The 15,591-nt window shown below is 54.8% G+C and overlaps 1 protein-coding gene across 1 annotated transcript in view; it reads left to right on the top strand.

The window, feature by feature from the left end:
* Positions 1-1,034: 1,034 nt before the first annotated feature.
* The window catches only part of LOC111148060 (RAB11 family interacting protein 5), a 36,043-nt gene continuing 21,486 nt past the window's right edge, over positions 1,035-15,591 (top strand). Inside the window, exon 1 of the mRNA XM_022504436.1 lies at positions 1,035-1,501. Within this exon, the coding sequence (XP_022360144.1) occupies positions 1,071-1,501 (431 nt within the window). The 5' untranslated portion in view covers positions 1,035-1,070. The remainder of the gene's footprint in view (positions 1,502-15,591) is intronic.

Here is a 15,591-nt window from a genome sequence, read left to right as displayed (position 1 = left end):
GCACTGGCCGAAATTCAGCATCTGTAATTACTAACCATTGCTATCATTATTAATAATAAGCCAAGCGTTCGAATAAGACCCTGTGCTTTGCACACAGGCACATAGTAGGCACTTAATGCGTGGAAGTAATTGTTTCAAACCCTCTCCTGAGCCTGTAATTTTCGCCAACCGGTGACGCAGGAGCCCAGCTTAAATATTGATGTGGTTACTGATTTATTCATCAGTCGGTTCTCCACCGCAGTGTCCGCTGAGGGCAAGCCCAGCCCTCCCGCCCCCCGCGGCGCGGTCTCGCCGCAGCAGTGGGACCCTGAAGGAGGTTGGAAGCGGCAGCAGCTCACCGGCTTCCAGCTCACTGATGCGGGACTGTCACGTGCCGGAGCGGGACTCAGTTCTGGTTTCACGCAGCATCTTCCCGTGCAGGGGCGGGCTGGAGGATTGGGAGCGCGGCTTGGGACGAGGGGGGCCGCGGGGTCCCGCCCCACACCCACTTGCCCGCGCCAACGGGATGGCCATCCCTGGAGGGGCGGGCCGGGGCAGTTTTAGGGCAGGACTTTCGGAGCAGGGACAGCTCGGAGAAAGATTTGGGATTGGCCAGGAGACGCGGAGCGGGATTTTCATACCCGACAGAGGATGCCGAGCTCCCGCAAGCGAGGCGGGGTTCCGCGGGCGCCCCCAGCCCGGGGCGGGGCCAATGCGGGAGCCCCGCCCACCCCTCTGCGGAGGCCGCACCCCTTGGTCCCAGTTGTCCTCTCCAGCTACTGGCGGGCGTGCCGAGGCCGGTGCGGGGGCGCGAGAGCCAGGCCCCCGCCGCACTGCCGCACCGCCTCGCGGGTCTGGGTCGCGGGGCGGGGCGGGAGGCGGGGCGCTGACGTCGCGGCGCTGCCGGCGGCCGGGGAGGCGGGGAGGCGGCTGCCCGCTCCGCCAGCCCAGCCAGCAGCTGCGGCGGCCCGGTGGCGGCGGCGGCGGCGGCGCTCGGAGCCGGCTCCTGACCGCCCTCCGCCGCTGCCCGGCTCCTCTCGCGGTCTCCGTGTTTGTGGCCGCTTCTGCCGGCCTCGTCCGCCGCCTCCGCCATGGCCCTGGTGCGGGGCGCCGAGCCCGCCGCGGGGCCCTCCCGCTGGCTACCCACGCACGTCCAGGTGACTGTGTTGCGGGCCCGCGGGCTGCGGGGCAAGAGCTCAGGAGCGGGCAGCACCAGCGACGCGTACACGGTGATCCAGGTGGGCCGCGAGAAGTACAGCACGTCGGTGGTGGAGAAGACGCCGGGCTGCCCGGAGTGGCGCGAGGAGTGCTCTTTCGAGCTGCCACCCGGTGCCCTGGACGGCCTCCTTCGGGCGCAGGAGGCCGATGCGGGCCCGGTTCCCTGGGCGGCGGGCTCTGCCGCCGCCTGCGAGCTGGTACTCACCACCATGCACCGCTCGCTCATCGGCGTTGACAAGTTCCTGGGCCAGGCCACGGTGGCGCTGGACGAGGTCTTTGGCGCAGGCCGCGCCCAGCATACGCAGTGAGTAAGGGGCGCCGAGGGCGCGGAAACGGTTAAAGGAGAGCTCGCTGGGCGGGGCTGGCGGAGGAGCGGGACCCCAGAACCTCGGCCGGGGCGGTGCGCCCTTTGCCGCGAGCTCAAGGGCGTAAACCGACCAGTTGCTCTTTTGCATTTTGGGTACCCTTCCTTGCGACGACGGTCTGTGCTTGGCTGCTGGTGTGTCCTTGCGAAGCCTAGGGGGAGGTATAACTGGTGGGCTAGCCTTACGAGTAGATTGCCAAGGAAAGTTAGGAGTGGGATCCAGAGGCCCTTGGACTGTGGGAACCTCAAGAAGGAAAATTTGGGGGCCTTTTTTAGGGCCTCCGGGCCTGTCTCCCTTTCCTGGAAGGGGAGGGGCACTGCAGCCGCCTGCCCCAAGCCAGGCCCGCAGGGGAGTGGAGAGGCGCTGCCTTGCCTTGTGGGGGAAGGAAGGTGCAGTGTTCTACTTGAGGGCGACACTGACCAGAGATGCCCCACTAACTCTGGAGGTTGCAGAGGGCATCTGCTTCTTGCCTTCTTTGCTTCTTTGGATGCCCTCTGCCACCTAGAGACAGACGCCTCTGGACCCCTGGCCCTCTGTGTCCCCTGTTCAGAAAGCCCGAGAGCCTCCTAACTAAAGGAAGGAAACCCTTCAGGGGTTTCAAGTGTCCTACCTGTCTTTCAAGTGTCCTACCTGTCCTGCTTGAGGTGAAGGCAGCGGCACGGTTAATGCACAGCGGGGGATAATCTCCCGGCCGCTTCCACCTGGAAGGGCCTGTGCGGTTTTTAATCATTTGTCTTGGCCTCGTTTAACCTTCCCCGGTGTTAAGATCAAGGCTTCAGACTTGGAGCCCCATTTCCTGTTTGGACTTGGGCAGGATCTGAAAGCCAGTCCCCAGGACTGACCACCTGCTGTGGATCCTTTTGAGGGGTTAACTGGGGTGATAACTCCCCTGGACCCCGTGGGCCCTGGATGGGGATGGTAAGGGGATGGGCAGGTGTGCCCTGGGCGTGCCCTGGGTGGGGACAGGTGCTGAAAAGGTTTGCCCATGTGGAATGGCATCTGAGTAAATCTAGAAAGGCTTATTAGAGAGGGATGAGCCTGGTGCAGACCCATGTGAGAGCAGGATTTGGTTAGAAAGGATCTGACCTTGAACATTTTTCAAAACCTGTGTATGTAGGAAAGGGCCTTGGTGGCTCTGCGGGCTGGAGTGGGAAGCTGGTTAGCATGGGGCAGGTTCCAGGCAGGGCTGTGACCTGGCTTCATCTGCCCCACCCCTGGCCTTCTCCTCTCCTTCCCTCCTGACTTGCTGTTTGGTTGTGGAATCATGTGGTATAGTTTGGCCCTTGTTTTGTTTTTTTTCCTCCCCTTTTCTGCCCTCTCCTTCCTTTCTGCCCCTTTCTGCCTGAGGGAGGCCAAGGGGTGGGGGTGGGGCAGAAAGCTTTCCTCTGCGTCTCTTAGCCCTTTCTTTTCCCCAAGCGGCTCCTGTCCCCAAATTCATTCCATCCCTTTCTTTCCTAGTCCTTCAGTCTCCACCACTAGGCTCACGACCAGACTGGTGGATGACACTGCTGGTGGCTGGGGGAGGGGAAGACAGAAAGTCTCTGGGCTTGTGGGGAAAGGCCTCTGTGAAGTCAGTGCCTTAGGATCTGGGGAGCTTTGATTTTTTTCAGGTTCTGCCCTTGCTTTCTTCTTGGCCTTTGAATCTTCCTTAGCTGAACTGTTTGTAAGCCCAGGTGGGCCTATTTTCAGCCAAGGACAGTCCCTCTTTGAGAATTTGACTTGCCACCCCATTCAGATCAAGATTAATTTACTTTATAGAAGTCATCATTCCCACCAGGATCTTTCCAAACCTACCCCCTGCTTTCCTCTGGTTTGTTGACCTGGGTTATTTATAGAACATGGAGGGGGCAGGAGAAGAGAGGGGCACTCCTGGTGGGCAGAGGCAAAGTCTGTGAAATGTGCCTGATCTTCCAGTACACTGGACCTAACAGCGTACCAACTGACGGAGGGTGAGGGCTGCTGCTCCCACTCAGGTCCCCACCTCCAGCCTCTGATTTTTTTTTTTTTTTAAAGATTTTATTTATTTATTTGATAGAGAGAGAGATCACAAGTAGGCAGAGAGGCAGGCAGGGGGAAGGAAGGCGGGGGGTGGGTGGGTGGAAGCAGGCCATCCCAGGACTTTGAGATCATGACCTGAGCAGAAGGCAGAGGCTTAACCCACTGAGCCACCCAGGCGCCCCATTCAGCCTCTGATTTTAATGGCCATTTCTGGTGACATCTCCTGGGAGCATCCCAGCATGAGCTACTGAGATAGTGAATCGCACATTCCCCAGTGGAGAGAGAGCAAGATGGAGAGGATCAGGGTGTACCCTCCTCAGCTTTGGGTAATGATGGAAGAGAACAGTATCCCCTCTAATGCCAGGAGCCAGCTGTGGTGGTTTCAGGGAAGACAAATGGCAGCCCTGTGTTGCCAAGACAGAACCTGACTGTTGAAGGGCACCTCATGGTTATGGGGAGGGGGCTGTGGAGCTACAAATAAAATAGATTCCCGTTTCAAACTTCCCACCTTGTGGTGAGTCAAGTAAACGCTTGGTGCCTCAGTTTTCTCATCGGTCCAGTGGGGCTAGTGTTACAAGACTGAAGTAAGGCCTGAAATGAGAATGCAATTAAAGCACCTAGGCGTGGCTGCTGGTGAGTGAACAGCAGTGATAGTGGAGGGAGGTTTTGATAACAGTGTCTGGTAGCGCTGGTCTGGAAGATGTCCCTGCCCTTGAAGAGCCTCTCATGTGATGGGGGAGACAATACAGAGCTTAGAGCCTGGGTTTGGGAAAGCCCCAGGAACATGGGTGGCAAAGTACCTACAGGAGTGGGAGAGCTCCTGACAAAATAGGCTGGCCCTTTGCAGGCCTCCATTCTTTTTGCTGCTAGAGGTTTGAGAAATTAGGGCTGGACTTGGGCTCGGCAATGCTCAATCCAGACTTGGGTCAGCTTGCAGGCCTCCCCAGCAGCCTGGACTGCAGCTGCCCTTGCCCTCTCCAGAAGGCAAGACCGTCCAGTGTTTCAGAACATGGAGATGGCTTTCATTCCCAGTTCTGTGACTTATTAGCAGGCAAGTTACTTAACCTGTTTCCTCATTTCTACAAAGGTCACAGTTATAATTATGGAATGATAAGATTAAATAAGACCGTGTCTGAAAAGGCCTTAGTATAGTTCTAGGCCTAGAGTAAGCCTTCAAAGGGTGGAGGTTGTCGTTTCTCTGAGGACCTTGGTGGGGTGGATGGTATGGGACACCTCAGTGTTCCGTGATGCTCCTTTGTCAAGGGGTGCTCTTTGAGGTCAGGATTTCACCAGAGGCTTTCAAAGAACTGAAGAGGAAGTTCTCAAAACATAATTTAACATGATACATGAGGAAACTGATTATGACCTTTTCCCCTCAGTGAAGCCATTCATGGATCATCATGGATCTGAAAATCCTAAGATGCTTCTCCACTATTTCCTTACTGGTTTTTAGCTCTAGTACCCTTGGTGGGTACTGTGTGTGGAGAGGGTGTTATGTATGAAGTAAAAGAGTGCCTGCCCTAAAGAACACCCATCCTGGGCCCATCAGATTGATGGGTAGAGCCTGGCCCCTTAGGGAGCCTGAGTCTGGGCTTAATTTGGTTTGGGACCAGTTCGTCTTTTTTTCCTCCTAAAGAGTAAAACCGTTGGGCAGGCTGCTAACTGCAGCACCCTGAGATTTTGTCGGCCCTGTCAGGGGCCATTGATTTTATGGAGGGCTTCCGGGAGGCCTGTAGCTGCCCAGGACCACTGCGGTTTGAGATAGTTGTGTTCCGCCTGACTGATCACGGCAGCCTGAGATACCCTCAAAGGTGGTGGGTTTGGGGGCACTGGGGGAGGCACCTGAAGGAAAATGCAGCCTGCTGGCCTAAGGTTGGGATGGTTTTTGAGGGCTTCCATTCATCTCTCAGCCTCCACACGGCCTGCACCTTCCTGTGCACGTGACCCTCTCGCCACTGGTTTCCAGATGTGACCGCTCCCCAGGAAGCAGCTGAGGCTGCAAGGGTCCTGGGCCCAACCCTAAAGTTCAGCTCCAGCTCCAGCCCCAGACCTGTGGGGCTGCTGGGGGAGTCTGCTTTGGCCGGGAGTGTTCCTGTGGGGAAGGGTGTGGCCATATTTAAAAGCCAGTCATTAGGGTGCAGGAGACTCCAACTCCCTTAGTTCTGGGGTGGTTTTTATTTGGGATTGCTTGAGCAGCAGTGGCTGGGGGAGAGGGGAGGGGAGGAAGTGACTCCTCCATCAGACTGGGCGGCTCCTGGTTGGCACAGCAACTTCCTCTTCCCTCAGGCTCTGGCCCTGGGTGGGAGCCTGGCTCTGCCCTGTACTGCTCTCCCTGTAGCCAGCCAGGGATAGGCATAGCTCAGCAGATCCTTGGCCCCGGGCGGCCACAAGGGCTGTCCTTTCCTCCAAAGGGGGCTGCCCGCTCTGCCTGTTATTGCTGCTTCCCTGGTGCTGTGACGCTCTTGCCTACGCGAAAGACTAGTCAGGCCTTGTCCAGATGTTTCCCCTGCCCTTCCCACCCTGCGCTGGGACAGATAATTAACACAATGGCAGGAGCTCTCTGGGAATCAGTACTCTGTTTTTTCCTTGTGCAGGGCCAATCCTCTGCAAAATGGTATCGTCATCAAAAAGCGTTGCCCTTTTCCACAGCCAAGTTTAAAAAAAAAAAATGAGTCTACATGTGGGTCCTTTCTATACCTGGCGGTCCTGCCAGGGAAGAGTCTTATGGTTTTGCTCTTACTAAACCCCTTAGGTTACTTCTTGCCTCAGAAAGGATGGCAGCCAGTGAGGAGAGCTGAGCTTGGCAGGTCGGGCTGAGGCCCCTGTGTGGGGCTGGGCCCAGGCCTCTCCTTAGCGAAGGGGAAGCAAGCAGGGCCCCTGCAAGTTCCAGAGGAGCTGCCCAGAGGAGGGGCTTTGTCCCAGGCCACCTCAGCCTTCAGCTGACCCAGGGGTTGGGGGAGTCGGGGGGGGAGCACAGCCCTTGCTTGTGGAATTCTAATGTCAGAGCTAGCAGAGGGCTTAGCCCTGTGGGGACTGAGGCTGGGGAGGGGTGGGGGCTCTGTTAGGCCTGGCAGAGCTGTAGGATTTATGGTAAGGGAGAGATGGCATTTGGGGCCCTGTGTGCCTCCCAGGTTTCTGTGGAAGTGCCTGTGGGATTTTAGAGAGAAAGGGGGACATTTCTGCTGGGATAGGGGAGGGGGCCTTGGGGTTTATCTGTGGACTGGGAGGGGTGGTCTCATGCAGAAGCTTTTCTGGAGAGCCTGGGCAGAGGCCTCCAGGGGCCACTGGGTGCGGTGGGGTGAGTTCTGAGGAGGGGAGGACGTGGCTATCCCAGCCTGCATGCCCGGAAGGTGCGGCTTGGTTAGGAGGATGAACCCCACATTTGGAGGAAGAGCCGTAGGCAAGTGCTGTATTTTCAGGCCTTGCCAGGGAGCACTGGAGATATTCAGAGCAGACAGGGCCGCCGGTCTTAGCGTTGGTCAGGGACGCCTCCTTGAGGAAGAGACATACTCTGAAGACCTGTGAGGTCCTCGCTGGCAGCATGTAGCACTGTCTTGGGGACCTGTTATGGGCTCCTTAGCGAGGCGTACCATCAATGAAGCCCTTTCTCTGTGCTGCCATTGTCCTAAGGACTCGACTTAGCTCACGGGAAACCCTGGAGGTGGAGGTACTCTTACTGTTTAACGGATGGAGAAACAAAGGCACAGAGAGGTGAAGTGACTTTTCTAAAGACACACAGTACAAGGCAGAGTCAGGATTTGGACCCAGGCACTTCACCACCACTCTGTACTGCCCACCCTCAGTTTCCCTCCATATCTTCCGTGAACTAGCTCTGCATAGGACCAGGGCTTGGCCGCTGCCTTCCTGAGGGTTCCGCTGACCTCCCCAGAGCCCATCTCTATGGTTCGACCCACGGCTCTGTAAGCGTGGCCTGCTTCTCCTCTGTGAGGCCTCGGCTGACTGGGGTAAGCGTGTTTGAGTTGTGGCTCCGAATCTGGTCGCGTCTGCCTCCTGGGGCTGGGGGTGTTGCGGAGTACTTCGGGAAGGAGGGTATCAGCACCAGCAGAGTGTCTCTCAAGAGCTTGGGGGAGGCCTGGGAAGCTCTGCCTTGGCCCTGGGCACCCCCACCCTGGGCAGATTTGTTCCCATTGGCTTGTGCAGTAGAGCGGAGCTTGGGAGCATCAGCAGATATGAGACTTCCTGACCTTTCTCAAGAATCACATGCTTATTTTACTGTGACAGAATGCTCTGAGCCATCTAGGGCCTTACAGCAATGCCGTCATTTACCTTTTTCTTTTCTTTTCTCTTCTTTTCTTTTTTCTTTTCTTTTCTTTTGTTAAGTATCTAGGAAGCTATTAGGAGGCAACCACTGTGCCTAGGTCAGGGCTTTGGAGAAAACAAGAGAAAGAAATGTATAGCCCTTTCCCTAGAAGGGCAAAAATGTGTTTGAGACTAGATTTATCCAGGAAGGATAATTACCTTATAAAACAGCATGTACAATTGTGAGAGAAAGAAAGGGTCAGGAGAAGGGTGAACTCAGCAGGGTTGGAGTGATCAGGGTGGGCATCCTGGGGGAAGCAGGTCCCGGAATGACCATTGAGGCTGTGATGGAGACTGGGAGAGTTTCAGGGAGACGGAGACTGCCTCGGAAAGGGAAAGTGAGTGTTTTGGGGCTGGGCGAGGAGAGGGAGTGGAGGAGAGCCGATTTTTCTTTCCGCTGTGTCTCTCTCAGCAAAACAGCCTGACTTGACTTTCTTTCTTTTTTTTTTTTTTAGTTCACCTGGTTCAAATTCTGAAGGTACAGAATGTATGCAATGAAAAGTCTCCCTTGCCCTGACCTTGAGTCATCCAGCTCCTTTCTTCAGAGGGAACCAATATTGCCAGTTCTTGGGTATCCATCCAAAGTTATTCTATGCATTTAACATTTGTTTGCACAAACGCAGTGTTCTCTGCAAATAGGTTTTACCTATCATCAGCTTGACTTTCCCACATAGGATTTTTTTTTATTGTCTCCACCTGTTGTGAATCTAAACCAAGACCCTGGCTGAGGGGCCAGGTGCTACTTAGCTTTGTCCTCCATGACCTAAGACTCTTGTTTTGGGTGAATATGGGGTTAGGAGCAAACTGGGGAGGGGGTGGGAGTAAGCAGAATTTCCCCCATCTGACCGAGACCACCTGGGAGAGGTCATCTTGTTGGTTCCCTCCTTCTCCCTGAGCAGGGTCATCACTGGCTGGTCCTGGGCCACCTTGCTCCTGTGGGGCTGATGACAGCTTATAAAAGGCCCTTGATAGATCGTGAACCCAAATCTTTATGTGTGGTTTGGCCTATTTTTCAGAGTGCTTTCCTGGCATCACCTCATTTCATTCTTTCCTAAGGGCAGACAAGGTGACCCCCATTTTTTACAGATGTGGAGACTGGGGTCTCAGGAGGTGAAATGACTTGTCCAACATCATGTGACTTGTGTGACCAGATTATGCAGCCAGATTTCTGACTTCTAGGCATGGTGCCTTTTTCCCCTACTTCATGCTTTTGGCTGTTACATATTTTCTACTGCTATCAGGGTGGTTAAACTTGTTTCTAGGCATTTTAATAGCTTTTTCTCTGCCTAGTGAGTATGGTCGCTGGCCAGTCTGAGGCCAGCCGACAGCAGCAGGCCTCTGGAACCCACAGGAGTAGGGGGCATGAGGATGTGCTGAGATGTTTGCGCCTGGGAGGGTGGGGAGGGGGACCTGACTGGGTTCTGAGGTGAGTTAGGCAAGCCATGCTCACAGAGGCTGGGGTGGCTCAGGAAGTGATGGGTCTGGGCTCTGAGGACCTTCAGTGCTAGAGTAGGTGATAGAATCATCTCGGGGCCTGATAAGAGGCAATATCCTGCTGGAGGACTGTGTCTGGCTGGCAGTTTTGCTGTAGAGACCAAGTCAAAGGGTGGGTTTGATGGTGGGTGTGGGGAGCCAGAAGAAGTTGGGCCTGAGGCCCTGCTTGACTCCTGTCTGATAGTATGTGAGGAGGAATGCTCGTGCGGGGGATTTGAAGGCCTCCGATGGAGGAGACTCTGGGGACAATGTTTTCCAGCTGTCCCCCCTGCCCCTCACTGGCTCCTCTTATCGCCCCACTGTTACAGGGGTGAAATGGTGGCTTTAAACTCTCTTAGTATTTCAGATCCATGGACTAGAACCTGGGTCTCCTGCCTTCCCGCTATGCCCTTAAGATAATTTTTTTCAACTGATTTTTGGGACTAGCTGAGCCCTTGCCAATTCCATCTCATTTATCCAGCAGGTATTGGAATGTGTTCCATATGTCAGGCCCCGCCCCTGGGCTTGGGGGATACAAGGTGAGTGGCAGTCCCTGCTGTCACTAAGGACAGAGAGCTCAGGGCCAAGGCCTGCTGCCAGAGGAAAGGGGCCCCTCCTGCCTTCCCCATTGCTCCTGTCCTAGTTTTGGATTCTTTTTTCTTTCTTTTTTTTTAAATTTCTGTTCTGGACTGTTATCATAGCTGCTGCTGCCTTTTTATAAACCAGAATGCCAGTTTATTAATTTAGGATGAGAAATCATTACACCTGTGGAGGCGTAAGGAGTTGTTCAGGTCAGCCCAGCCAGGGGACCTGCCCTGGCTTGTGTTGGCTCCTGCCTGTCACCCCTGCCTCACCTCGGTGCTGTTCCTCTCCCACCTGTCCTATACGCTTCCTACAGTACAGCCTCCAGCAGGCCCTGTCCTTGTTTATACCCTGTAGTGCTCTTTGGGGTCCAGAACAGAGCTCGGTCCTTTGCTGTGGTGTTCGAGGCAGTCTCCTACCTACCCCAGGGCACCCTTCTGCCTCACTTTCCCTGTCAGCCCTGGCATCTGCATATTTTGTTTCTTCTACCTGGAATGTCTGTCTGGCTCCTTGCCTCTTTGCTCAAGGCCCAGGATCAATGTCATGTCTTTCACCACCCCTCCCAAAATCATTTTACTACTTTGTGCATTTTTGCAGCGTGGATCACTTTCCTGATTTGTGTGGCTATCTTATTTCCCCACCAAGATGTGAGCTTCTCAAGGACTCTCTCCCTTTCTTATTCCTGGCAGACACTTGCGAAATATTTTGAGTGAAGGCCTAGCTGAGGCCTCCCATGGTTGTGCGGATTTCATGGGCGAGAGCCCTGTGCCTCTAAGAGGGATGATTTTGGCATCAAGTACCAGACCCTGTGCTCGAGTGTGGCCATGAGTGGGCAGGACTGAACTCACGGGGCAGCACAAGGCTCAGAGACCAGGGCTTAGTCACGGGACACGGAGAAAAAGCCTGTGTCCTGGCCCAAGGCTACCCCCGACCTCTGGGGTCTAATGGAAACTGCACTGTTAGTTCCAAGTGGGACCAGAAGGATAGTGTCAGTGAGTCCGTTCTCCCTAACATAGCCACAATGCCCTTATCACACACAAAATCTACATTTCCGTAACAATCACCCAGTGTCCAGACCATTCCCAGTTTCCCCTGATATCAGAACTGCTTCTTCATGGGTGGTTTGTCGAGTCAGGATCCAGACAGGGCTCCCATCCTGGGCCTGGTCAGGCCTCCCGGGATGACGGTCTTTATCTCCGACCCCTGCCAGATGGAGGAGCTGTCCGTGAGGCTGTCTGACACTGTGGCCCCAGTTCTCGGACCCCTGAGCACTAGTTGCTGGGTCTGCCAGGCCCGGTCCCCACGCCCTGCCTGCAGGCAGGAGTCCTTCCATCAGCCCTGCCATGGCCCTGCTTTCCATGTCCCTCCATCAGTGAGGCCTCGAGTGGGGCAGCGGGTCCCGTTAGCCCGACCCAGTCATCATGAAGGTGCCCATCACCGTGGTTCTAGCGTTCACGGAGGACTGTCCCCGTGGTCCCCGGTTCTGCCTTTTCCTCCGTTTCTGTCAGGAACCGGGCAGCAGGAAGAGCTCTCCCTCTCAACTCTTTGGTCCCTCTGCGTAGGAATGGGCAGGATGGTGCCATTTGCTAAGGAACACCAGGAACGGCGGGTGTTTGCCAGCATTTTTCAGTTAGTGGTGACTTTCAGGTGAACTGCCCCCCCTCGCCCCAGGACAGTGTGCATATACTAGTCATCTACCGTGCAGGAGTTTCCTGCCAGAGCGGAGATTGAGGGCCTTGTGAGCCCAGGGATGGGGGCAAGAGGTGACTCGTCTTTGGGGCAGCAGGTGGCTTGAGGACAAATGTTTTACTCTGTACAGCATCACTTGAAATGGCTGATGGCTGGCCTGGAGTAGGGATATGGGGCCAGATAATGTGAAGGACAGATATTTTGCTGTTTTCTGCTGCAATTTTCCCCAACATCGACTTTTTGGGTTGCATATCCTCTCTACTCCAGAGCCCTGCAGCCCCCCGTTTGTACTAACTCTCCAGATGGGGAGAGTGAAGCCAGGGAGGGAGAACTGGGTCCGTGTATCCCTCTCTCCTTTGTGCCGGCTCCTCACTTTCCCTTCTGGAAGATTCTCCAGCCAGTACCTAAGGCCTCTTAGCTTCATTTGCCTCGGGGTGGGTGGGGTCTGATGCCGGCATCTGCCAGCTTTGCAGGACCCCTGAGGCGCAGCCTAGTGGTGGCCGTTCGGTAGCTGGAGGTGAGCCCTGTCTCTGGGGAGGCTGGGGTGGCATCTCGGGCATCAGAGAGAAACTGCACCCCTGAGGGGTTATAGCTGGGGCAGGTGTGGAGCCCCCCCCCCCCCCCGGGGTGTGAGAGGTTGTGGTCTGGGGGTGGGGGGTACGAGCAAAATGTATTTGCTGGCTCCCTGGCTAGCAGGTGTGCTTGGCTGTTTTCATTTTTTGAGGTCACCTTCAGCAGCGTACAGGGTATCCGAGGGCTAGATGGAGCACTGTAGCGTGACGCTGGCAAGACTCAGGGCCTTGAGCCAGCCTCTGGCCCCTGGCCAGGCCCTCTTGTGCCCCTGGGTAGGACATGGGGAGCAGCGCCTTTCCTGTGCTTTGAAATCTCAGCCTGGGTGCCATGTAGTGGAGCAGGAGGAGACATGCCTTTCTGCTGCCTTTGTGCCCTCCCTACTCTAGAGCAGATACTCTTAGCCCTTTCTGTGCCGTGCACCGCTTTGGTCTCTGGTCGAAGCCTCTAGACCCCTTCTCCAAAGAAGGTCTTCAAATGTGTAGGATTACAAAGTACACCAGTGATACTGACGTTCATTTATCACTATATGAAAGCATTTGCTGCAGTAACATGTCCTTTATCCCTGTGCTAAGTGATAGAGTGCAGGGGTTGTCTAATAACGTTTAAGTTCAGAGTATTGGTGAGTAGGAACCACATTCTGTGACATCTGCCACGGCTGTAATGGGATATGAGGATGTCTGGTTTCTCTTGGTGACCCAAGAGTTGCACTTGCAGAGAGGGGCAGTCTAGTGCGGTGATCAAGGTCAGAGACTCTGGAGACGGAGCTTGAGTTCATATCCTGGCTCTGCGGCTTACTGACAAGAAGTGTGACTTACCCCAGCTGACTTCTCTGTGCCCCTGTGTCTGTGTGGGCAAAAATACGTGAGCTGACACGTGAGTGGCAGGTCTTGTGTGCTGGGTCCCATTCTCTGAGTGCTCCACAGATAGCCTGCCTCGTCCTCACAGTGGTCTTATGAGGAAAGCAGACATGCGTTTTCCCCGCATGATACATAGGTATGAAACACAGAGAGGTTAAGTGACCTCCCCCAGGTCATACAGGTGGTAGGGCTGGGGCTTAAAGCAGGCTGCCCGGCTCTCTCAAGGTCTGCCTCCCACACCCACCTCACAGGGTTGTTAGAAGGATTAGCAAGATACGGTCAGTGTGGTGAGTGCCGAGTATAGTGTCCAGCACACAACAGTCGATAAAGGAGAGGTGTAGGCATCTATGTGTGAGAAGATTCGTGTCCTAGTGGTGGGCTCGAGTGGGGTCAACACCCAACCTCCCTCCATAGACCACCGTTCACCGGGCTGTGCGACTCCCAGACCTGGCGGGTGCCTTCTTTCTTCGGGAAGTGAATGAGACTCTTCATTTAGAGCTGGGAAATGAAGCTGTCAGGATTAAAAAAGGCCCCCTTCTGGAACTGTCCCCTCTAAGCTTGGCACTTGGGGCTCCTGCCCTCAGAGGCCTCCTGTTGGAGGTGGTAAGCAGGGAACACCCTCTTTGCTTTTTGGGAGCTTCTGGTCTCCTGGGTGAGACCCATGGGTTTGTAACGAGAGAAGTGTTACACAGTTGTTCAGTTGTGAACAGGGACGGACAAGTTCCTAAGTCAATTCATAGATTAATTTGTTAGTTCATTGAACAGGTGTTTGAGTGGCTGCTATTTTAAGTGTTGGGGACGCAGAGATGAGCAGAATACAGTTGCTGCCTACAGAGCAGGGGAAGACAGACGTCACACAGCCATGTATACGTACATCGGTGTCCTGTGTAGGACACACACACGCACACACACACATGCACACACACGATGTACACTGAAGAAACAGAATAAGGCAAGGAGCGCTGGCAGCGGAGGGACTCAGGGAAGACTGAGGAGGTTCAGATGAACTGACGCCTGATAGGAGGGAGGGAGGGAGTGAACTGTGGCCTGAAGGCCGGGCCTGTGTCTCAGGCAGAGGGAGAAGCAAGTGCAGTGGCCTTGCGGTGGGAACAAGCCTGACAGGTTCAGGGACATCAAGAAGGCCAATATGGAATGAGTGACTCAGAGAGTGGAGCCAGGACTCAAAAGATGGGACCTTTCCACCATTCTGAGGAGGAGGCTGTGATGGGCGTATTTGCAGGAGGAGCAGGGAAGTGGGGGGACCGTCACATCCAGCAGGGCGATGGGGTGAAAGGGAAGCATTCTGGCTATAATTTGCCCATAGAGCCAGCAGAGTTCAAAGTTGAGATATGGGCTGTGAGGGGGAAAAAGAGACCAAGATGGTTCCTGGGTTTGGGGACTGAAACAAGTGATGTGTGGGGGCTCAGGGAGGGTGCCATGATTTGGATCATAAGCTGAATTTGGGACTGATAAGAACTGGGGATGAGTCAGGTGTGCCCGGACCTGTGTGTCACAGCCCCTGCTGCCCCTGGCTCTGGCATGTGTGAGTTTGACATCAGCCCTAGGTCACTTATGGTGTGTGGCAGCCATTAGCCCAGCTGCGTTGTTCCCTGAGAGACAGGTGGAGGTGTGGGCGGAGGAGTAACTAAGGCCATAATCCTGGTAACAGGTGGGTCCACTAGCCCCCCAACCCTTCCATCCCACGTTTGTCCTCTGCCCCCGGGTATGTGTGGGGGGGGGCGGTGTCTCGCTGGGGAAGAGGCTAAGGGCCGAGTCCTCAGTCCAGGCTGGGCCTGCTGAACTTCGGTCAGGTGCCTTGGGAATTTGGGGGAGGTTTGGCTGAGGAGCAGGTGGCCATGAAGGCTTCTCCATGGTTCTGTGCCCCCCAGGAATTCTGGACTCTGATGGCCACTGGGGAGGCTGGGCTGCCCTTAGACACGGTTTTCATGGCCTGTTTGGACACAGGACAAAACCCCAAGGTTCCCTCAGTGACCTTCCAGGGCTATATGCCCCTGGGATCGTGCCTGCATCTATGGTGTACATCCAGGCCTTTTCTGGCCTCCATCCCCTCAGGGTGTCAGAGGACTGAGTGTTTGCATTCAGCTGTATGAGAAGTGCTACCTCTTTTTTAAAAAAATTTTTTTTAAGATTTTATTTATTTATTTGTCAGAGAGAGAGAGAGCACAAGCAGGGGGAACAACAGGCTGAGGGATAAGCAGGTTCCCTACTCAGCACACGGAGCCCCATGCAGGACTTGATCCCAGGACTCTGGTTTTGTGACCTGAGCTAAAGGCAGACGCTTAACCAACTGAGCCACCTGGGTGTCATGAGAAATGCTCTTTTTTTTTTTTTTTTTTAAGATAAATGATCTTCTTCTTCTTCTTTCTTCTTTCTTCTTCTTCTTCTTCTTCTTCTTCTTCTTCTTCTTCTTCTTTTAAAGATTTTGTTTATTTATTTGACAGAGATCATAAGTAGGCAGAGAGGCAGGCAGGGAGAGGGGAAGGGAAGCAGGCTCCCTGCTGAGCAGAGAGACCAAT

This window comes from Enhydra lutris, unplaced genomic scaffold (assembly GCF_002288905.1).
Source record: "Enhydra lutris kenyoni isolate GAN:26980312 unplaced genomic scaffold, ASM228890v2 scaffoldscaffold18, whole genome shotgun sequence".
In the NCBI taxonomy this organism is placed as follows: Eukaryota; Metazoa; Chordata; class Mammalia; order Carnivora; family Mustelidae; genus Enhydra; species Enhydra lutris.
Note: the sequence above shows the minus strand (reverse complement) of the source record. Positions and strands in the feature narration are given on the sequence as shown.